This window comes from Solenopsis invicta, chromosome 11, assembly GCF_016802725.1.
Source record: "Solenopsis invicta isolate M01_SB chromosome 11, UNIL_Sinv_3.0, whole genome shotgun sequence".
In the NCBI taxonomy this organism is placed as follows: Eukaryota; Metazoa; Arthropoda; class Insecta; order Hymenoptera; family Formicidae; genus Solenopsis; species Solenopsis invicta.
This window is the reverse complement of record NC_052674.1, coordinates 7,367,941-7,392,373: the sequence shown is the minus strand read 5'-3', so window position 1 is coordinate 7,392,373 and position 24,433 is coordinate 7,367,941. Positions and strand designations below refer to the sequence as shown.

Here is a 24,433-nt window from a genome sequence, read left to right as displayed (position 1 = left end):
AAGAACAAAGGATCCTAATGAATGCGCGTTATATGCTTCGCGAGCATAATGGATAACACATATAATTATATATAATTGCTAACCTCGCGCTTCTCTGTTTCATAATCAATTTTGCAAAGCCGATACACAATCATACATTAATTCCAATTAATTCCTAAACATCTCCATTAATTACTCATCGGAAGATATCTGATATCTCCGATACATTATAACAAGATAATGGCTCGTTATATACTTAAAATACCGTTATATGCGCATAAATTTCTCGTGTGACGATTTTCCGCGCGTCATTTGTCGCTGTTTGCCTAATATCACTTGAACAATACGACTAATCAATTGATAAAACGTCATGAAATTTAATTAATACTGTTAGCAAGAAGAATATGATTTCAATGAATATCGGAATTTGTATGAAAATTACCTATCTTAATAATAATAATGATAATATTCATAAATGGGATACCTTTCTGGTTTCTGATTAATTATTACATTTACTATGCCTAGCGTTGGGGGTCATTTCGAGCATGCATGATGCATCGAGCTTGCATCGAGTGTATCATTAATGAACGGCATTCTACACGCGGCGGAGGTACGCGCGTGTCAGCAGCCCGTGCTTCACTACGCGCTTGCGCGCGCTATGACGCGCGAGGGTTGGAACGAATAAGGGAGACAAACGTGTATATATACCGGACGCGAGCAAGGGGGATGGAAAACCGACCAATATGGCGATAATATAGAGGTGCGAGGGAGAAAGAGCGGAAAAAGGGGAGAAGGTGAGAGACGAGAGACGAGAGACGAGAGACATTGTAACTTTTCGATAGACGAGAAAGACAGAAGGCGATATCCGATATCAAAGTAGTCTCCTCGACGAAACGAAGGAAAAGAAAGGGGTAGATTTGAGGAGGAAGAGATATCGATAGTCTCGCAGAAAACGCGTGAAACGTAAAGAGGTAGTTCGGAGTCGGGAAAGCGGTGGGGGAAAGTGGGAGGGAAAGAGAGACAGAGAGAGTGCGTCAGAAGGGGTGGATTCCACCCCTTCGGCCATCGTACACGGTACGGACCGGCGCTGCGCTGCGCCGCCGTCGCGACGCCTCAGACAGCAAGACCCTTAGAACACCTACCTCGTCTTCGCCGGTGGCCACCGTGTTAACGGAGTCCATACTCTGCGATAGCGGCGCGTCCATGATGCAGGCGAGTTTGCCGGACGGTCCGGGGTTGCCGGGGGCTGCGGTACGAGCGGGTGGCGGCGATGAATCCACCGTGTCCCGTCTCGGTCTTTTTAAAGCGGGCGGCGTTATGGTTGTACCGGCGAAGACGACGGGCGCCTCCAGGACGTATCACTGGAAAATAACCTTCCCTTCGCAAGAAACACGGGGGCCGCGGCCTCCTCCTCCTCCTCCTCTTCCTCCTCCTTTTCCTCCTCTTCTTCCTCCCCCTTCTCTTTTCTCTCCACGCCTTCCCTCCTTCCCCGATCTGATCCTTTTCTTTCTTCTTTGACCGGCTTCTCTCTTTCTTCTTCTTTTTGCTCTTCCGTCTGTCCTTTCTTGACTTTTTCTACTTCTTTCTCTTCTTCGCGTCCTTTCGCGACCACGAGTCGATTCACTTCTTCTTCTTCTGCTTCCTGCTGCGACTCTTCGCCAGCGCCACCACCGACCACCCTACGACGATGTCGTCGTCGTTGCACCTGTCACACGTTGCTGCTGCGAGAGAGAGAGAGAGAGAGAGAGTCGTAGCAGCGTAACAACGAGAAATAGAGGAGAAAGAGAGGGAGAGAGAGAGAGAGAATGAATATGCCGTCTGTATGAGTGTGTGTACGAAGCGTAAAACACACACAAGCGTGTGTGGTCTGTTGCGCGTTTATGCGCTTGCGAACGGCATGTGTGTACGTGTACGCCTGGCCTGCAGGTGTTGTTCCCACGCGTCTATTTTAGAGCAATCGATACACCAGCAGCCCGCCGTGGAGGTGGAGAGCAGGGCAGCAGCACCCGGTGAACGCGATCGGCAACGGCGACGACGACGACGACGACGGCGATGTTGTTCCTGTAAACAGGATGGTTCATCTATCGTCGAACAGTGACCCATGCACCGGATAGAAGGAGTGTGCGTTCGATGACGACGATGTTCCGGCTGATGAACTCCAGAGCTGCTGCGTCGCGCGGCTACACGCTACGACGACGAAGAGGACGACGGCGACGGCGACGATGACAACGAAGACGAGGTTGCGCGAGACGCGTTGTCGCTGCTGGTGCGACTTGCCACGCACCGGATGGCTGGCTCGCAGCAACGCTCCAAAGTGCCAGCGACGCTCGTAAGTACCAGGAGCGGCGATCGGGTAAGGCTCACAGGCGATCGGTTCGTACTTGACGTATTTGTGCTCTTCTCTCCCTCTCTCCCTCGTGACAGCTTTCTGTCTCTCGATCACTTTATCGGTGCGCCTTGTGTGATGCGCGCGTACATACGATCGCAAATCGTGGCGAGTTTCATGCGCGAGCGCGGACGTATGCGGCGGCGACGGCGGCGACGGCGGCGGCAACAGCGATTTCTTCAACGCGAGCGCGATAGCTCCTGGACGTGAGAACGTAATTAAGGGATGGGACGGTGTCGAAAATCAAATACGCGCAACGAAGTCGAAAACGAGACTGAACACACCACCGATCAAGTTTCAAGGCAAGTAAAGAGTGATAGTAATAATAATAAGAATTTTGTTACGTGAGCGCTGCGACACGACTGGTACGCAGGTTGCCGACAGACTGACGGAGCGTGAAGCAGCGCGCGATGACGATGAGACGGGCGCGCGGGGTATCCGCGCCGTGAGGGTGAGGTGGGGGTGGCCCGCGGGCCACTGGGTCGGGGTAGGTGAGTGGGTGGGTGGCACGAAGTGTGTGGGGGCTTTGGATCGAGCGCCGACGATGGGTACGAGGGGAAGTGAACAGGTCGTTCGCGATTCAGACGAGGGGAACGGAGAAGCAAGAGAGAAGAGAGAGAGAGAGAGAGAGAGAGAGAGAGAGAGAGAGAAACGCGTGCCTGGAGAGGGGCCGCCGCCACCGCCGCCACCTCCGCCACCTCCGCCACCGCCACCACCGCCGCCACCGGTCCCCTCTTCCGTCACGACCGCCGGAAAAGGTGACGGGAAAACGGAGCTGCATTCGACGAAGGGATGACCGCTGTTGCGAGGGGAAACGCATAGTTACGATAGGGGTGTATCGGGCGCTCTCCGCACGTGTTCTCGGATTATCTTTGAGAAAGGAAGTCGCTATATCGAAGAATTTCAAACGCATTTCCAGGAACGTGGAGATATTTTCCACATCTGCCAAGTTTAACATAGTAAATAATAATAAAATAACAATAACAAATATACTGTAAAACAAAAATGTAATTTATTAATAATAATAAATTAGCCAGTAATTATTGTTTATTTTGAGTGTTAAAAGCATTGTTATTAGTTCTTTTGATATTTAAAATAAGCAAATATTACTAGTTAATTTAATTACATATTTATTACATTTCTGAAAAGGTACACAAAATTCATTTTTTGTGATATTTTCTATCTAATGATCGAAAAAATCAATTTAAAAAATAAAATTAATATACCAATAAATGCAAAATTTTAACTAAATAAAAATAATTTTAGTGATCTTAAATAACATTTTAATTTAATTTACGTTAATAATTTTTATTTATTTTCTTAATTTAATTTGTATGAATCAATACTCTTCGAATAACAAAAATATGCATAAGAACTTAAAAAAATATATTCAAAGTCATTTTGATTAGTAATTATAATATTTGCTTGCAAATATAATTTTTTTACGTGACGAATATACGGAAATGTTCTGTTGGACTTAACATACATCTACTTTTTTTAAATCTACTTACGAAGCAACATTTATTAATGAAGCATAGATTCGATTTAAAAAAAAGAGCACATGGTGTTATTTACAAATTATAAATCAGAATATCATTTCTAACAATAAGTAAATCGCTTTAAATATTATGGGCATCTTATTTCAAAAGAGAAATAGGTTTCATTCAAAAAGAAAAGTACGTTTGGTCAGAAGTTCTCGTCTAGTTGTAATGACGAGCGCTTTGGTTCTATGCTTACTGCGCACCGTTATTATAATAACCATAATTATTGAAGTTGCATTATTAAAATGAGTTATAACAAAGAGGTCAAGGGAGAAGCATGCCCCGGAGGAAAATCTCTTCGCTGTGCTCGTTACAAAAGACGACTGAAGGCGAAAGAGCGTGCAACGGGGATAGTCAACAAAAACAAAAGCAAATGCAAAATATGCATATTGGAATATAAAAATTGCAAAAAATTATATGTAAAAATATGTCAAAATTAACTTATAAGTTTGATAGAAAGTACATATACCTCATTTAACGTATTTTTATTTTAACAATTACTGCGCACATAGATGAAATTAATTAAAATCTATAATAAAATTGATAGAAAAAGATACGAGTAATAATAATAATAATTTGTGATATTTATTTCTCTTGTAGTTTTACTGTAAATTAAAACCTAAAATCTAAAAAATCTGCGATCTTTTATTTAATAAATCTCAGAACTTAGAAAATACAGATATTATGGTAAAGATAAAATTCAATTATATTATGAAAAATTCTGACTCGTTCGCACATGAAAGAATCCGCGTCGTTACTTCAAGGAGCAAATCGCGAGATGCAACGATGCGTCGAAGGTAATGGTGTACTTTCTTTCAAAGCATACCGCGTTGTGCATTCGCAGTGTGTGTTCTGTTTCCCGCTGTCTCTTTCTTCCTCTCTTTCTCTCTTCCCCCCCCCCCCCCCTCTCTCTCTCTCTCTCACACTATCGCGAGAGTGCAGATGCTGCGTGTGGAAGAGCGATGCACGGCGCATGCAGTTTCGTTCTACACGAGGGACTCCGTGACTACACGCTTTCCCCCGTAACTAACAGGTGGAAGTCGCTTGGAACCGCGCAGCTTTCCTCGAGATTAGCAGGTGGAAGATGCCCGTGGCTGTGTCGTAGATGATTCAGACACAAGACCGACGAAAAGAGGCGGGAGGAAATAGAAAGGAAGGGGGCAGATGGATGATACGTGAGCTGCTTTTGTTCCAACTAGTTTCGGAATTATGGAATGGCACTAGAGTCCCGTTACACGTGAGCGAACAACGCGTCCGCGGTATAAAGAAAGAAAAAAATCCCGCTACAACGGTTGTCCACGGTATATTTTCTTTTTTAATAGGTCAGGTTGCGTTGAAGAATGATAAATATCACATTTGTTAAGGCAACAAGAAAACTTATGACTGCTAGCTCAGAAATCTTTATCTTTTAAGTACCAGAGAAGATAAGAAAAATACGTTAAAAATAAGAAGAATAATCGCTGAATTATGATATTATAGTTTTGTAATATAATAAATTTGATACACACGTTTCAATAAAAATATTGAAGTATCTTTTCTGCACACAATACAGCAGATATTTTTAAAAGATATAAAATCAATAAGGAGAGATAGTATTTTTATACTTATACGCACATAATCATATACGTATACTGTTTGATTAAATTTACATTAAAAAATTTTTCACGTATGTCGAAAGTTACAGTGATTCTTTTGTGCAAACGGAATATTTTTCATACCGTTTCTTTCTCGTGCCACATTGGATATATCGATCTCATAGAATTAGACCACGGGATAAAATCACACGTTCACTTGTAGATGATATCGTTTCTGGCGCAATCATATAAAAAAGATTCGTTTCTTCCGGTCGCGTACAAATTTCTATGCGGTATTACAAACCAATGCAATCACAGGGAAAAATAGTCGAGTCGCGAGTCTATTATTTTCAGGCATGTAAATGTACGAGTATTGTGCGTGTTGGAGTATACATTAAATCGTAGCAAGTAGAGTGTATTATTGATGATTTATTGCTCCAATCGACCGACGGACGATGGTATCGTGGGTACATCAAATAGTGCATCGGCATACATGCGCCAGACGATCGACGAAAATATGCGGAATAATTTATTTGCCACGCGCAATTATTTCTCTCTAGCCTTGGACGGAACTATCGCATCGCGTTTATTATTTCATGAGGAACTAGATCCGACATCGCACCAAAGTCAAAGAAAGTTTCTGTGTATCTTATGCAAATCTTCTTCAACTTACATTTGCATGAAATTTTGATGAAAAAAAAAAAAACTATGCATGGCATATACAGAAATTGCACGAGGCAGAATATTATTCTGACATTCTCATTTTATATTTTGTTTTATTATCAACATTTTCTCTGTTTAAATTTAAAAATTTAAACTTTATGTTTGCAGAATCTTTAACTTTGTTGTGAAATACTTTAAGATGTTTTTTATATATTATATTTAAATAAGTTGATTAAAAAGATTGGCAACGTTTTAGTGATTTTTCAATAATTGAATTTGTGATAAATGATAGAAATATATAATAAAACGATGGATATGATAAACTTATTTAATTTAAAAGTAAATGTAATAATTTAAGCATCAATCAAAATCATGAACATTTTAAGGGTACAGGATTAGAAAAGAGAGACTATTAAGTACAGAAGCCTATTAAGTACGTGCTTATTAAGAATAAGCTGTATGTTAATGTATAGTTAAACGATAACTGTACGTATATGCGTACGGAGGAAACATTTAACTACTGTTCATCACATATTACAGTAGAAAGCATCTCGTAAGGATTTAAAGCAGCCGCCACTTTCACGAAATAGCATAGAAACACTTAATGTTAGATGATCTTGTACACATTCCTTTAAAAACTCTTGTCAAGTGTTAATTATAATACATATATGAAGCAAAATAAACTAACATTTATTATAAAATTATTAAATTTACAATCATTAATTTTATCATTAAAAAATTACCACATTGTCCTAATCTAACGTAGGGAAACGAGACAAACGGTAAAACAAAAGTTTTGTTTGATAAATTTATTTTATATAAAGAATAATAAATATCTTTTCAAACTTTAAGCAGTCATTAGAAAATTTTTCAATAATTTATTAAAGAAAAATTGTCTCTAGTTTTTTATATCAATTGTAATATTTTCTTTAACATCTATTTGAATAATTAAAATCAACTTGCCATTTGTTTGATTCTATTTCCATTAAAGCCTACCATGCTTTTTAAATTTTTACAGAACACTATAAATAATGGAAGTCACGTATTACTTTAAGCGATATCTATAATACTTCAAATAAAAATAACACGTCCTAATATTGATCCGCAGAGGGAAATAATGTCACGCTGCCAAGAGTTAATACAATGACGTGCAAGATTTCCGATTAAGCGTTTCCAGGACGTATTTTCGATAGACTGACTACTTGTTTCCTCATCCGCGAGAATTGCTTAGATGCAAACTGACTGCTCAAGTTAGTCCGACTGCAACATCTAGACTGAATATTTCATAAGGAGAGACTGGTCGATTTCCGTGCTTGCGGGAAGCGCGGTCACCTCGCTACGAAAATCGTTAACTGGTGAGTATAAATAACGGTAAGCGCGATTTCATACATACGAGTATTCGCGTGAATCCAATGTGAACAAAGAACAGTAATTATCTTTCTTGAAAAATCATGAACTTTTCTAACTGTTACATTTAATGTTATTATTAAAGATAGAACACAATGAAATAAATAATATTAAACATATAAATGTATAATATTATATACATACAAAATGTATACAATGTGTACGTGTGAATATTCTTTGGAAATGTTTAAAAGTCCTAAGCTTAATTTCAATGACGCTGCGACTAATTCTATTTTGTAAAAATACAATTTCACGAGAATTGGCATTTGTTGGACAACAATTGCTAATTATATTGATAAATTTAGTAAATAAGATTAATAGTAAATGAACTAAAACATAACATTTTCAAAAGATAAAACCTCTTTAAAATTTGAAAAAAAAACACCAGAGTTTCCTTTAAATAAAGAAAATAGAGAAAAATTTGTTTATTTCAATTTTTCAATTGAATAGATTTTATTGTTTAAAAATTTTAATTTAATTACTAAACTTATTAATAAAAATTGTTGATTCCAATGAATTCTCGCAAAATTGTATTTTTATAAAATAAAATTAATCCGATTAATTAGTCACAGCGTCATTAAAATTAAAATTAGTCACTCTAAACATTTCTCAAAAGTATTGTCCTTTATTTTTAGCAATTTTATAATTACTATTTAATAGTAAAAAGATTTAACATTAAATATTTAGTAATAATAAAAATCTATTTTTTTCTTGATATTTTAATGAAGAAAACAATTTTTAAATCAGTCAGTATAAATGTGCTATAAAATGTAATAACAGAAGTCTTTTTGGACACTATATAATAACATATGCACCCTAACTATATCTCGTTATACCATAGAAAATTACGTTATTATACATCGACGACAATGTGATGAATCAGGAATCATGTGATTATCATGGCATGTGATTACGGGTTGCAAATAATTTAGCAACAGTTGGAGTTGAACAATCGCCAGTAATTGTTCTCTCTTACTATTTATTTTACTTATTCTTTGAGAGAAGAAAACGAAATGCCAACAACTATAAAAATTAACGGAATATAAACTAATCCGTTAATGAGCGATTAATAATTCCAAACGCATTCTCGCGAAACGCACATAATAAAATAAGTCATAAATCTATTCTGATATATATTGTAACAAATATAAATTCAATTTTGACATACATTGTAACAAATATATTACATGTGAAATTTAAAAATTGAGATAAGTCTGTAAACTGGTGTTAAAAAAGAGAAACAGCAATATTATCGAAACAGTATTTATATATATAGTACAGAGATCAAATAAATTACCGACATTGTTCATTTTAAAATATCTTTGAATTACAAATTTTTATGCATAATTAAAGTACGTCCAAAAATAAAGAGAGCAAAAAGTGATTTTATGTTAATAACAAAAAAATTTTTTAAATACATTAATATATATTATAAATTTTTTTTTCATTATTAGCATAAAAACTCTTTGCTTTCATCATTTTTGTAAATACTTTAATTGTATCAAAAATTTTGCATTTCTGTAAAATCAATTCGCTGTAAGATCAATTCAATTTTAATAATGAAATATAAATGATGAAATATCAGTAATTTGCTAGGGTCCTCTGTGCATATTAATATACTTTTGTCACGTAATATTTCTTTCATTTACATTCTTATACGTACATATGTACTGAAAAAATGCTGTAATATGAAATAAAACGTAGTTTGATTCAATTAAACACGGTCTGTTATTAATGTAATTGATTCAACTAAATTGTATTCATTCAACTATATTTGTTATTACCCTTACTTTTAATCTTTTTGTTCCATTAATGCTGTTATTGAATTAACAAAATATTTCCAATTAGACTGATGCTATTGATTCAACAGTATTTTTTTCCTGTGTAAATATATACTATATATTTATATACTTTATGAAATTTTTTCATCACATTTTAATTTATTACAAGTTTGATAAAAGTTTTTTTATTTATTATGTTCCAATTAATATCAGAAAAATCACGGAAACACAAAAAAATGAATATAATTGTGCGGGGGAACCAAACTAAAATTCTTCACAGACTGACCCGTCAATAGCGAGATTCTGTAACTCTTGACGATAAAGATATCATCGCTTTTTATCACAGATATCGCAGCTTTTTATCATATATAATATCTGCATCATGATAATATAACGATACTGATACTGATACTGTCGTTAAATTACAGAATTTTCCCACAGAACGTGCTTGTAAAGATACCAGCAAGATTTTTTATCATTCTATTTTTTAATTTCGTTTTAAGTCTAATGAATGATAAAAAATGGAATGATAAAAAGACAAGATAGCTCTTTCTTTACAAGTGCATTCTAAATACGGGCTTATACCTTAAATAAATTGTTGTCGCTGTGCAAATAGTGCAGCGAAAAGAGCAAATGACGGAATTTACCGATCCATTACTGGTCGATCGCTAATTCAAGCATCAAAGGAAACGTTTATATAATCGATATATAACATTATGTTAAGCAAAATACCTGACGACGATCGTTCGTTTGTCGCGCTATCGCTGAGTCTCGATGAGAAAACGCGGCAAGATGAAAATATGAGATGAAAATAACTGTGATCCATTCCGGGCGAGCAAGAGGTAGCTGGCACGGCTGGCAGAGACGCGTCGAGGTAGGTTAGATATCGACAAACGCCGGCATGATGATATTGACGATCGTACACGATCTGTTTCGTATGTCCCACGCGATAAACGTCCAACGCACCTTACGACAGATACTCGCGACGATTGTTCGCGAAATTTACGATGACGAAAACACGACGACGAAAGCATGACGAACGATTCGAACTGCGACAACGCAACCGACGCATTCCGGAATGAGTGCAATTCGAAATCTATCGACAGAGAGAGTTATCGACGCCGCTGCGATTTTCGACTTATCGAAGCGGTCAGAACGATGCATTGCGCATGCGAGTTCTCGCGATTGGCTCTCGCTGCGTTGCGTCGTCTGCTAAAAATTGGCGGGTAACGTCGGGCGTGACGGGCGTGACGCTCCATGACGTTTGGTCGTGTAAATAATTGTATATACTGTATGTTGCGAAAGTTGTTGAATAATACATCGATAATTATGACTGGAAATAATTACGTGCAACTCTTGTGACAATAAAACAATAAAACGAATTTTATTGAATTGTTGATATCTTACGAAAGTCACGTGTGAGTAAGGTTAGACTTTTTATTTGTCACTGTGAAAGCAGATTAAATGACAATTTAATTGAGAACTTTGAAAAAATGTTTGTCTAAATTATACCTTTTCGATTTGTATAATAACATCACGTAGAGAAAAAAAGTTTCATTCTGTTTGATTTAATACTAAGCAGCTTGTAATCAATTCTAATTGGTTCATTGAGTTAATTAACTCCATTTGACATTACTTTGTTCTTATCTGAGCATCCATAAACATGTTTCCTTTCTAGATTATACCTTTAACTTTAATATAAACAACCAAAATAGAATTAAGTGTGGTTTAATTAAATATAAATATATCCCTTTCATTATTCCTTTCATTTTTACAGGACTCGAAACATGGAGCATGAGGACAGTGATTGTGATCTAGACATTCTGAATAATCTCATATCAAATGACACTGAAGAAACTGAGCAGTCTAAGCAACTTGAAGAATCAGAACTGTCTGAACAGCCCAAACTGTCAGAATCGAAAAAGACTCTGACAGAATTGCAGTTTAGTTTCTTAGATTCTACACCTAGTAACATAAGTAATGAGACTAAACCTACTAGTGAGATAGTCACTGATAGCATTTATGATGACAAACTTGATTCTTCTGATGATGAAGATAGACGTTATTTTGAGGAACAAAAATATTCCAGTTATGGGCGTGAAATAAAACAATTGTTAAAGGAGAGCTCTTCATTGAAGACTGAGCAGCCTGTGAAATTACAGGGTGAAAAGACTGTTAATTTTAATAATAACAGGAATAAGACATTTGATTTCAACAACACCTTAAAAGGTAATGATAATAATACAGCAAAAGATGTGTATAGTGATCCCTTCTTTGGAATAAGAATAGTTAGTCCCCTTATATCCTCTATTGAATTGAGAGAACGTATGAAAGGCAAGATAGCTGTAACAGTATCGAGAGTAAAGAACCACATTATTTCTGATAATATACATAACGATTGGGTGATCGCTGGTGTATTAATCAACAAATCAGCCACGAAAACTTCACAGAAGGGAACTTCTTATTGCATTTGGAAAATAAGTGATCTGTCCGACGACCTAAAAACTGTATCTATTTTTCTATTCAGTAACGCATACAAACAACTATGGAAAACCATTACTGGTAGCGTGATAGGTATTCTCAATCCAAACGTACTCGAGAGCAAGGATAACATCGATCAAGCAACACTGTCGTTCGATAATCCTCAGAAACTGATGATTCTTGGCAGATCCAAGGACATGGGCAAATGCAAATCGGTCAAGAAGAACGGGGATTCGTGTACTGCAATTGTAAATACAAGCCGATGCGAATACTGCATTTATCATGTTAAGCAGGAATATAAGAAGTGTGCGCGACGAGCGGACATACAGTCGAGTAATACTAGCTTCGGATTCACTGGGGATGCAATAAAACGTATGAATAGGCAAAATGTTACGCGAAAGCCTTACAATGGATTGGCATCGTTCGTTCCAGTACTGGCCAAACGCAATAACGAACTTTATGAGAAGGATCGTGCGCGTTTAGAATTATTATCCGAAACCACTTCAGATAACAGTATTAAGAAAGTGAAAGATGATCCAAATCATGAGATGAGCAATGTGGATACTAACAAGAAAAGGATAGCTGTCGAATTGACGAACAAACAATCAAGAAAAGATTTTGACCGACTCAACAAATTAAGAAACTGGCAGACCTCAAAGCAGTTAATGGTACAATCAACACCTAATGGACCAATTCTGTGTTCCAGTCCAGTGCAATTAAAAGAAAGTAATCCTGTTCCGATCAAATCTACGAGTAACCACACAGATAAAATCAGTTTGGCTTTATTATCTTCACGCCCGCGACTAGGAATGGGATGTAATCAGGATACAATAGATTTCTCCGAGCCAATTACCAAGCAACAGATTCGCAACGCCAAGATGAACGCTATCAAATGGGTGCAAGAGCATGGAAAGATCAAAGCGAAGGACCCTAATCAGGTCCGCGTGAATGCGAAAGAAAAACTGAAGAAGACTGCGAAGCGTCAGAGGGAGAACGACGAGAGAGAAGAACGAAGCGTGAAAAAAGCGAACATAGATGACAAATTCAAAGAGATGCTAGAAGCCAAGTCGTCGCACACAGACCTAATCGAGAAGTCGTACGACGAAGAGAAGGAGAAGTACTTTAACAAGTTGGAGGCGAAGGAAAGAATGGAGGAAAAAATGATGAGCACTTTCAAGATCAATTGCAAAGCTGTGAAGTGTACAATATGCAAGTACACAGCGTTTTCAGCATCGGACATGTGCAAGGAGCAGAGGCACCCGTTGCGCGTGTTCGACGCTGTTAAGAGATTCTTCAAGTGCGCCGATTGTGGCAACCGGACTGTCAGCCTGAACCGTATGCCATCGCACAGCTGTGCCAAGTGCAGCAGCTCGAATTGGGTCAGGGCGGCGATGATGGACGAGAGGAAAACCGCTATCGCTGCAGAGACCTTATCCATACGCGGCGCTGAAGAAAATTTCCTGGGTTCAATAGTAAAAGATGCTAATCTCAATCTTCTCGTTCCGGATGAAGATTAATGTCACTCTGATAGCTCACAATATATTTTTGAGAAATGAGTATTATAAATATTTATGGAAGATAAATGAAAAAATGATTAGCAAGTAAACTGGTGCCTATTTTACATAATATGAAGATAAAATAGTTGTATATAAAATAAACGCAGATAATGTGCTGTGTGAAATGTGCTGATATCCCATTGCCCATACATCAATTTAATTAATATTATTTTTTTTATATTTGTTATATGATAAAGATATAAATTTAAGGACTAGCGAATTTGTCATTTAAATTTATGTTTGAACTCTTAATTATCGTCCAAAATAAAGAAATGAGAATTTTGCTGAAATCACGACTGATGCTTATTTCTATAATTTATATCTTAGAATCTACAAATGCAGAAAATTTGATATCCTTTTGTTTATTGTCAGTATTAGCATTTTTTTCTTTTCTCTTTTTTTTCATTTTACGAAATGTACAAATATAAAGAAATCCTAAAAGTGTATCTCTTGCACATTTCTGAAATGAAATACATCGAATTCTCTCCATTCGAAATATACACAGCGAGCAGAAACATTTTGATATACAGCCAGGTACAACAATCGTATAAAAACCACTATATCATCTACTACGTTTTCCACTATTACGTTCGTTTGAGATTTACGTTTAGATTGAGGTGAGCTATTACTATCTTCCTGTTGAATAGTCTTTTTGTACCTTTCTCGTGACGAGAAAAGCATTGTTTCTCTCCTTATAAACGGGATTCGAACGGTCTAAATAAAGGTGGACATCAAATAAGTTTCTAAATATGAATAACTGTGATTGGGGTCCGGAAGCATCGCCTTGACATAATTCACCATAATCCAATGTTAAATGCTTATTGTTTATATAATATGCAAAATGCAATAATCGAGAGAAATTAATCTGATACAATTTTCCAGGTGAGGTGTTATGCCAGTGTAACAGTTCCGGACTCTAATAACCATCTGTTTGTATGAGAAACATAGATTGTATTTTTTTCACTCATGTACTGTTTAATATCCTATAGTTGTCCAGTTCTATTCGGCATTTTATATTACGATGACACTTTACTCTCTTCCTTTTATATAAAACTTTGAATAAAATATGCGTGAGAAAAGGAAGATTGGAAATAATGGTTATTCATTAAACTTCCAAGTGTTAAAAGCGTGACACATTAATTATTGTTATTCCAACAAATCTTATCTTTTTGAATGACACCAATTTATCGTAGCTTTCGAATATTTTGTATATACTTTATATATACGTAATTATTAATTTTGGACCGAAAAATTATTAAAGCAATGAATTGTGCAAAAAAATATATATGTATGAGAAAATTGAGTTACATAATTAATAAACTATTTATTTTATTGTAAAGATAGTTTTTCGAAAAATTCATTTGTTATTTCGTGCACTAATACACGATACATGTATATACATATATGGAATGTTTTTAGTCATTATTTCAATCTCCCTCTTTGTCACCTGACAAAGCATAAGATCTCAGAAAATGAGCAGCAGTACCATCGAAAATTTCTTTTCCAATCCTTAGCTATGATTCATGTATACTTGTAATCCAGCAAAATAGAAACCAGATTTCATTTTAGAACAGCACGTGTGATACACATATACGAAAAAACGTGAAGCATTACAATAAAATTGTACTCTGAAAAATCGGCCGGGATAAAATGTTCACAACGATTGCGCTCTCGTATTGCCTTTCTGTCGGATACAAAATCTAATAAGATTATTAAGGAAACAATTGATTTCGAATAAAAGATACATTCCACTGGCAAAATACGTGGGAGTAAAAATAATCAATGACGAACATGTTAGCAGATTATACAACTATGCTTATAGAGATCATAGGCAAGCCATAATCTAAGTACGTCATCGATCCTGTTATTAAAGCAACGCGTGGACGACATTTCCGTGTACCTTTTACCTTAAAACAAAGATTACAAGGCTTTCCCTACTCTCTTCCTTTTTCGCACTCTTTTTCTCTTCCTCTCATTCTCTCTTTCACTTTCACTCATTGATATTTATTGATTTCTTAATTTATCTATTTTGCGTACTTAAATCGGATGTTCCGCTAAGCAGAAACGTAGTCGCACCGATGTATAGAAATAAATAACTATCTAGACTCCTATAGTGAGAAAATGTTTACATATAAAAATTTGAAGAAACGTTAAGCCGGCAATTAACATCTGGGTATCTTGAGAGACAATACACAGATACAAATACTTCGAACCATCACGTTCTGGAATTCGTTGTGCACATATCGCAAAATTGGATCTCTCTCTTTCGAACGTTCCACTTTGATGAAGTTCTCTTGTGCGCCTGTTTTTGTCTCTGCAAGGTGTACATTACAACAATATCGCAAATAATGTAGGTACATTATTAAATAACGATACACCATTTTCATCGAGTAAATCTCACAGCATTCGAGACTCTTTGAGAAACTCTTTGCTCTCTATACAGTATTCTTTCATAAAGGATACTTCACCAAAATTGCACGTTACATTCTTTTCACATTTATACATACATAGCGTCGTTTATTACAGAGGCATCGTACGAATAAGCGAATTAAATTAACAATGTTAAAATAAATTTCGTAATATCTTCAGTAACCGTTTAAATATTGCGCGGGGAATATCTTTCTCTTCATTGAGGTGCATCACTATAACAATGAAAAATTACTTCGATACTTTTGCGAAGCGTTTCTTATGTACAATTGTGTGAATGTACAAAAATCTAAGAGCCAAGAGCCAGCAACGGAGCAATGTAGGATTGCGAGGAATTATCTGTCCTTATGTTTACAAGTGTGTATCACTGCATAAGACGGAAATACTTCATTTACTCCGTGGATCGTGTACGCGACCTCAACTTATGTCTAAGGCAACTGTGCCGTTTTTAAAAATTGACATCTATTTACAGAACTCTTCTTCGTATGAATTTTGCAAATATCGGTGTAGAATGCACGATACGCAATTGTATGTTCATAATAATCAGTTTATTACAGCTCTTTCATGATTGTGTATGAACAAAATACCGCTACAGCCGCTCCTTGTAGTTCAAATACTCATTTCTCGTAAAATCTATGATAAGATGACAAACATCAATTTAATATAAAATTACGATCGAACCACCATACACTGTACATTTGTATTCGAAACTGTAAAGCGCGTAATGTAATTATTTAAAAGAATCCCTGTGAATAATTAAGGACCATAAAATTGTAATACAAGGTGGTGAATGTATGAGAGTAGGCAGGTATCAAGCTGGCTTAATTAAGTGTCACAGTCTTCGAATCGCCTTTTCATTCATATAGACATGGTTTATTTCAGCCGCGTCATATTCGCTGGTGCTCTTCTCTTTCGTGTATCAATTACAATCTGCTTGATGTTTGGTAAATTCTAGACAATAATTTTATGACGATATCGTACGTGCTGTTATTGTAAATTTTGAAATTTGTTTTTTATGATTCTTTCTTGGGACATCATATGAGAAAGAACATACTCGTGTCCCTCCTGCTTTCTCCGAAGCTAAGAGAACCAAATGTCGATTGAGTCATTTAGTAGTCATCCAAATCAAAGCCATCAGTTTCAATGTCGTCCAGCTGCATACTTTGAAAGTCCACTTTGTACCGCAAAATACCTGTAAGATACAAATTTAAAGATACATGCAAAAGAACGATAACTATTACTTAAAAATTTCCTTTGCTAAAACAAATAAAATATTTTTGAAAATATATTAAATATTGATGGTGAAAAAAGTACGTGTAAGTACGAGCATATAAGCAAATATACATAAGTAATTAATTAAAACTGCACAGTTACAATATCAACGGCATTGATATGCTGAATTATATAAGTTTACATTAAATTATCATTTTATGACAACGCTTTTCTAAATAAGAAAAATATATTTTTATACATTGCATTTTATAATGCACATAGTGAGTACAACATTAGGATTTATAAAACACACATATAAAACTTAAATATAAAGCATATTGAAAAAATTATATACAGAAAGCACTGTCCAAAAGAAACATATTAGATTAGTTGAACACTTTACAATTAAATTCAAAATTGTCACTATAATGTGTGAAAACAATACAAATTAATATTATATATTTTAATAGCAAGGACCTGTATTTAGTTTGTTCTTATATTTAAGATAGTCTCAAGTACAATCTTAAGATGTCATGAATCAATCACAAATCAATTTTAAGACTGTACTTAAAACAGTCTTTAAAAAAAGTCTTAAAAATAGACTGTGAATATCGACCTACAGCCATACAATAAAATAAAAATGTGAGTGTGTATTAATATATTTAAAGTAAATTAATATAAATATATTAATAAACAATGCATAAAAGATACATAACCATATAATAAAAATTATTATAATTTTAAAGGATTAATAAAATAGAGTATACACATATATAAAAAAATATGTCAATTATATATAAAAAATATATCAATTATAACATTGTAATGTAAATTATGATCAATGAATCAATATTTTTAATCTGTTGTATAATTAGTAGAGAACATGTACTGTACCTTTCCGAATATGCAAGCTAATAAAAATAAGATACCGATTAGTGTTTAAGAATATTAAATATTTTAACTATTTTAGCAATTACTAACTATCAACATGTGAAAGCATAAATACTCATAGATATCATAATTACATGATACTTGTGTTCATTATCAGAGATAACACTTCTCATAACATGTTTCATTCATACTTCAAATAGCCTTCAGATTAGTATCTAGTTTTTTATATAGAATATATTATGTGTTTCTAATCACAGAATGTATATTATCTATGATGATGAACCTAATGTTGCTTATTATTTAACATGCATTATTGGGATATATCACATTATCATTTTTCATTTTCCATCATAAGCATAGGCGTAGCATATAACAAAAAATAAATATATTGAAAGCTGTAGGAAGATTCAAGATATAGCATATAATAATGTATGATCTTGTTGATTACTCTCCTGCTTCCTGTATCATATTAATTTGATAACAGATATTTTAGTATTTGTAAAAATGGCGGAATTCGAAAAGAACTTTTCGATAAAAAATTGAAATTAATTTAATAATCTTTTTACCTGTTAAGTATAGTATATAATTATATTTCCAGAAGAATATTATGTTTTCTTATTGATAAAATAAATTTATGTTAATATAAAATGATGTATTAAATTAGAGCAGAGTTCAAATTTTTAAATTCTTCCTTGAAATATCATATAATAAAGTATCATAAAAAAATGCAATTATAGGGACATACATGCGCTTGTGTGCTACAATCTAATAACAGTGTGATCAATATGTGATCTAATCTATATGACGTCTATAACACAATATAAATTCAGTAATATATAAATAATTGTATGTACAAAATTGATAAAAAATAATATTTAAAAAATAATATCAAAATCATATTAAATGTGCAATACAAAAATCTACTTGCCAAGAGATAGATTGGAAATATTATAAAGATTATCATGCAAACTATATTTTATGTGTATATTGTAGTTAAAGAATAAAAAATAGATTCAATAAGTTTAAAAAAATCAAATATACATATTGCGTATTTCAGCAAAATTCTCATACAATTTATATAGGTAAGTGGTAATAATACATTGAATCGAGAATCATCAAACTGTGTGTATGTGAAGCATTGTACGTTTAAAATGTAATTTTGATCAGTTAGATAGATATTAACATATTCAAGACGGGACAACATGGACGTAAGTAGTGATATTCTTAGTAATAATTATGAAACTTATTATTGTCTAAAAAGCTAACATTTTGAAGCGTTATAAATCAATTTATTAAACATTCCTGTAAACACGGCCTTTATAGCTCGTAACGGATTTTCGTTGTGTACGATGGTACCGTACGAAGATCGAAGATGACATGTGTTAAACGAATAAGAATGTGGCTATATATTTGTGGCAATATATGTAGCTATCAAGCAGTACTATTTTTCCAATGAATCAACCATTGTGTACATTGTATCTACTATTCCAATTATGAGACCAACAATGTATGAATCTAACAACGCGGTCATAGGGAAAGATAGAAGACTGGAAGATTTCAACTCACCCTGTATATAAACAGAGTTATCCATATGTGTAAAAGATTTTCTTTATACGCGTTTACCATCAAGAAAGAAAAGAAAGACAGCAAGGATTCTCAGACGTTTTTATTCGTAGAAAAAAGAAATGTAATACTTTGAGAAATATAAATCAAAAATGTTTATTACCACATTCAAACTTATTTTAAGAGACACATATGCATATGTATACTACAAATTTGCACAGAAGAAACAAACTATTTAGTGAGAAACCCAATGAAAGAAACTGTGAATTTCTTGGACAAATTTATCTTAATATTAATTTAAACAAAAACAAAATTCTTCACAATAATTGTAGTTATCTTTTTATGTTATAAAACAAAATATATAATTTCGGAGGTTTATATTTACTTATGTAAATATTTATACATTTATTTATACAGTTGAATTTCTGTATGTAATATTTTATTAATAAAATGTAATCATATTCCTTAGAAAAAGATAAGAAAAAATGAATATTAAACCCAGATTATATAAATAAAGATAACATCTTAAAGAAGCAAATTTAGTTATTCAAACATTGCAGGTTTATACTAATAGAATTTCTATATTAATTTATATTTGTGCATCTAATTAAATTATTATTATAGTTTATCATTAAAAAGTTAACGCAAAACATTAAAATCATCAACAAACGATAAATTTGTCCAGCTTTGCAAATCATGTTTTTATAATACACGAGATGTAAGTGAACGCACGCAAGACAGAGAAAGAGCTACCTGTTCGATTCTGAGTAATTCACAGATGAAATTAGTAATCATCAAGGTCAACATCATCAAGAGGCTCATCGGCCTGCAGTGACTGGAAATCAACTTTGTAGCGGAGGATTCCTATACACCAAGATATACTCCATAATTAATATCAGTTTGATGAAATTTATCTTCCATGCAAAATAATCTTCGATGGTGTCTAACGGTATAAGGTTAACGTCTACCGGTTTTTAGAAATATTGTGTACCCATAAAACGCAACTACGCCATAACTTGGCAATAAATAATGTTGCACAGCAAGTTAAATACGCAGATTGTATTAAAAAGAAAACCTAGCATGTATATTATTACATATATCTTTCAAAATGTTTCAAATACAATTATCAAAATTTTTTAACACCTTTTCTTAATTTCTTAACTTTATTTTTCTTTATTGTGTTATATTTATATTATTTAATCATTTTTTATATATTTTCATGTATTATGTGTTTTATTTTTCTAGGACCACTAGTGACATGTAAGTTTATATTTTTTGACAGGTAAGTAAAATCAATCTTATAAAATTAAAAATAATAGCAATAAACATGCATAAAAGAAACTTACCTCCAATGCCACCAAAACCTCTAACAAACTGGGATCCTTCCTGAGACTTGTCTGTAATAATTTCCAAAGTGGCACCAAAACTTTTATAATTATTCGCGAGCCATTCAAGTAGTGGCTGACACTCCACGAGTTCCAGTTCTACCCCGCTCTATAAAAAATATAAATAATATGTAAAAAAAAATTAAAATTTATTTTTTATTTTATATTTCAACATCATTTCAATACTCACTTCTTTATCAGTAAAATGAGTCTTATCCTTTTCTTGTTCTGGCGTTAAGTGTAGCACTTTTTCTTCCGCATTTGTATGATTTTTCAAGACATATCGTTGAATATCTAAATTTTCCCAACAAATTAAAGTTTCGACGCTACCTAATTCCAAGGCTCTCAAAGTGTCTTCAACACCGAAACAGTATTTACCAGTTTCTTGAGAAATTTCATCAAAGTAACGACCTAAACAAAACAAAAAAAAAAATCAAATATATACACATAAATATATAAATATATAATTATACTACATAACATTACATTGAGATGTCGCATGGTTCTGTGTGAGAGCGACAGATTTGTGATAAGTCACGACTTCAAACTCACACATATACCATATATACAGATTTTTAAATTCGTAATCTTTAGTGGGAGTCACATTGTAATTAACATGTTAATATTTACCGATTAGTTTTTTCTCTTGAATAAACTTCACGTTTTGTAAAGATTCGGCCGCTAACTCAATAGCTTGATTAAAACCATTTTCACCACCATATGATACATCAACTAACTTTATAACCTTCGCTTGCAATCTCTGAAAAAAATTACATATTAAAGAAATTAATATATCAGCAAATTGAATAAAGAAATAGCCTTGATGAGATGTGCTAGATAACCAGTAATGCTGAGAACAGTTGCCTGTCAAACAAGAGATCTAGGTTTGATTCCTGGATTTGTCATTCTGCATATATAATAGACCTGTTCTTTTTAGCTGAACTTCTTGTACGGTTCATCTTTCCTCCTTTTTTCTGTTGGAGAGAAAAAGAGGAAAGATGAACTGTGCAAGAAGTTTAGCTATGAAAAACAGACCTAATATTAAGAATGTTAAGTGCAAAAATTTGTCTACTTTAAGAGAAACAAAGTATGAATATCAACATAAAGACAGAAATAAATTGCAGTATTGTCGTTCTTGAAGGACAGAAATCTCCAAAGAATAAAAATTTTAAAAACTAGCCTATTTTCCAAAAGGGGAATAAATAAAGAGCTTATAATCATTTTCAAAAACATTATAATAAATTATAAAACCAAGTTTAAAAGATTTAGCTTAAGTCAAATCATTGTTCATGACACAATGAAATAATTAAAATTAACAGTCGTAATCTTAAAAAAAGCATTTTGCTTACCGGATCGAACATATCGGATTGACTAAGTTCCGTTTTGAAATCGGCGCTACCCGCGAGAATCAATCCAGCGATGTTAGGTTTGTCGTTCGTAATATATAATTGAGTAGCGACTTCGGCTACTTTTCTAACATAATTATGCCGCTTTTCCATGCGTAATCTGGCAAAACGCAATGCAGATTGACCACCTCTCCCTGAAATTAACATTTTTGTAATATATTTGGTATAAATGTTTTGCACTAGATTTTGAACAACGACACGATTAGTAATTTTTGTGTACCATGTTTCTTGGGTAGGTCCACAGTAAATTTATGTAACACCTCGCGCGTGTTGCCTTGTAGCGTTCCAAATAACGCTCCATTACCATCCATTACAATAAAACCAAATTTGTTATCATCCGCAAGCAATGCAGTGAGCGCTTCTGTGTGAAACTGCAAAATATAATATAGCTTATATAAAAATCATTCATACACAAATGTTACATTTGCAAATGTAAAACACACCTTATTATCACAAAGATATAAAGATGTATTGATAGGTTTGAAAGGCTCAAAATCGATGTTGACCTTCTTTTCTTTTCCTTCCTCTGTTACAATAGTTCCACAATAAATTACCAGGCCATTTGGAGGCACTAAAATGCATTATTATATATAAATCATAATGTTCAATATAAATTATATCTGACTACAAATATATAAATTTTATATTTAAAAAATTAAAAATTGTAAACTGTTATAATAAAATATTATAACTATATTTAATAGTCATACTTTTCTATACTGTGTCAAAAAGAATTTGATTTAAACAGTAAATTTGATTTAAACATAGTTACCTTTAGTATATAGCTTTAGCCTATGCTGCACTGATGTGATTGCACCCAAAACAGATAATCTATTTACACGTGACTTAATATTTGACGCTGTACCAAATTCATCCGCCAGCATCTTGCTCACTCTCGATATTTGGTCCTTTGGGGGGATAATTAACGAAATCATACTCGTGCCATTCCTGCAAGAAAAATGAGTCAGTTTTTTTTGTATAATACTGTAAAAACGATTGAGAAACTCGCTTATATAAGGCGAGACCTACATATCTTCTATTCATGATATAAACTCTAATAAAATCACAAAATATTTTAACTTTTATCAATCGAAATAACGATTCTTGGGACTCAGAACTTTGATTTGCAAAACGTGGCAAACAAACACATGCTTTGCCAAGCCATATGTCAAGGTGGTTCATGCGACGATAACAGTTGACAGTGCAAGGCGCGACGACGTCGGCGACGACCTACTTACCCTCTGGCCATTTCGAGGCTCTTTATAAGCTTCTTGATTTTCCAGATCTCGACATTGCGGTCGGCGGAGGTCTCCTCGTTCGACATCGCTGCGGATGTGCGTGGGAACGCGTGGTCGCGGCGTTACGGCGCGCTGGTGCCCGAGATGCTGAAAATTAATTGCTGCCGCGCGCGCTCTGGTCCGCCCGAAGGTGGACGTGGACGACGACGACGACGACGGCGACGATGACGGTGAACGAGCAGGCAATGTGGCTCGCGTCGACGACGGGATAGCGGACCCTGCGACGGGTTCCTCTGCGAAAATTATGGTCGAAAATTATCAATAGTTGCGAAATACCGCACCGATCCAGTTCACACCGGATTGTGTCAGCCGCGGAGGAACGTGGTCGACATAGCCATTCATTCAGGGCGGCCGCCCGTTCCGTTCGTCCGCTCTCCTCTCTCTCTTTCGCTCGTTCGACCTCTCTTTCTCTCTTACGCTCGGTGTCGCGCGCGCGGGCATTAAACGCTCGGGCTTAAGCACGCGCCGTGCGGCCACCTTCGCTCACGGCTGTTATACTCCACACTCACTTTCAGGGGATCGTTACGGCGTGGTAAGTACGTCCGACACGTCGACGTTGTCGCGACGGGCTGACCCTCTTCAGCGGCGACGCGGCTCGTGACACGGCGAGTACCACGCGAGTGCGAGCCGTATGCACACGTCGGCCATGCGATGGCACAGCGGAAACGTCAGTGAACCACGGTGGACGTGCCGCACGCGAGACAAAATGGGAAGCAAAAAGACCCCGAGGCCGCCCAGTCGCGCACACGAGCGCGCACGACCGCGAATCGCCGCGTTCGCATTGGCCGCTCCGAGCGCGCGCCAGCGTGTGCGGCTTTAGGTCGCCCTCGCATTGCAGCGAATCGTGGACAAAAATCCACAAAAATTTTAGCGGCAGTAGTCC

The 24,433-nt window shown here is 35.1% G+C and overlaps 3 protein-coding genes across 10 annotated transcripts in view; 1 reads left to right on the top strand and 2 right to left on the bottom strand.

The window, feature by feature from the left end:
• LOC105195853 (protein couch potato) overlaps window positions 1-2,771 on the bottom strand; it is an 88,914-nt gene extending 86,143 nt beyond the window's left edge. For 2 of the 3 annotated variants that reach the window (XM_026132565.2, XM_026132567.2), the window contains exon 1: window positions 1,122-2,771. In XM_026132565.2, coding sequence (XP_025988350.1) covers window positions 1,122-1,184 — 63 coding nt within the window. In that variant the 5' untranslated portion in view covers window positions 1,185-2,771. The remainder of the gene's footprint in view (window positions 1-1,121) is intronic. The other variant, XM_026132569.2, reaches the window with a different exon arrangement.
• An 862-nt stretch (window positions 2,772-3,633) lies between these two features.
• On the top strand, window positions 3,634-13,894 carry LOC105200216 (protein MCM10 homolog). Of its 4 annotated transcripts, XM_039454900.1 has the most exons (4): window positions 3,634-5,207; window positions 7,252-7,498; window positions 10,056-10,205; window positions 11,109-13,894. In XM_039454900.1, exon 4 carries the CDS (start codon window positions 11,119-11,121, stop codon window positions 13,327-13,329), a length of 2,211 nt encoding a protein of 736 aa, XP_039310834.1. In that variant the 5' UTR covers window positions 3,634-5,207; window positions 7,252-7,498; window positions 10,056-10,205; window positions 11,109-11,118; the 3' UTR covers window positions 13,330-13,894. The 4 variants fall into 4 exon arrangements, with proteins under 4 accessions (XP_039310834.1, XP_039310835.1, XP_011165975.1 ...); XM_039454901.1 differs by lacking the exons at window positions 3,634-5,207; window positions 10,056-10,205 and having other exon boundaries at window positions 7,099-7,498; XM_011167673.3 differs by lacking the exons at window positions 3,634-5,207; window positions 7,252-7,498; window positions 10,056-10,205 and adding an exon at window positions 10,527-10,758.
• A 786-nt stretch (window positions 13,895-14,680) lies between these two features.
• Window positions 14,681-24,300, bottom strand: LOC105200230 (eukaryotic peptide chain release factor subunit 1). 3 transcript variants are annotated; one of them, XM_026132517.2, is made up of 12 exons: window positions 24,060-24,300; window positions 23,491-23,783; window positions 23,025-23,200; window positions 22,696-22,823; window positions 22,473-22,623; window positions 22,196-22,386; window positions 21,477-21,606; window positions 21,037-21,257; window positions 20,808-20,955; window positions 20,215-20,325; window positions 17,902-17,918; window positions 14,681-16,987 (listed from the first exon to the last, which is right to left on the bottom strand). In XM_026132517.2, the coding sequence occupies exons 2-10, from the start codon at window positions 23,574-23,576 to the stop codon at window positions 20,246-20,248; spliced, it is 1,311 nt and encodes a 436-aa protein (XP_025988302.1). In that variant the 5' UTR covers window positions 23,577-23,783; window positions 24,060-24,300; the 3' UTR covers window positions 14,681-16,987; window positions 17,902-17,918; window positions 20,215-20,245. The 3 variants fall into 3 exon arrangements, with proteins under 3 accessions (XP_025988302.1, XP_011165996.1, XP_011165987.1); XM_011167694.3 differs by lacking the exon at window positions 17,902-17,918; XM_011167685.3 differs by lacking the exons at window positions 17,902-17,918; window positions 20,215-20,325 and having other exon boundaries at window positions 24,060-24,298.
• Window positions 24,301-24,433: the final 133 nt, after the last annotated feature.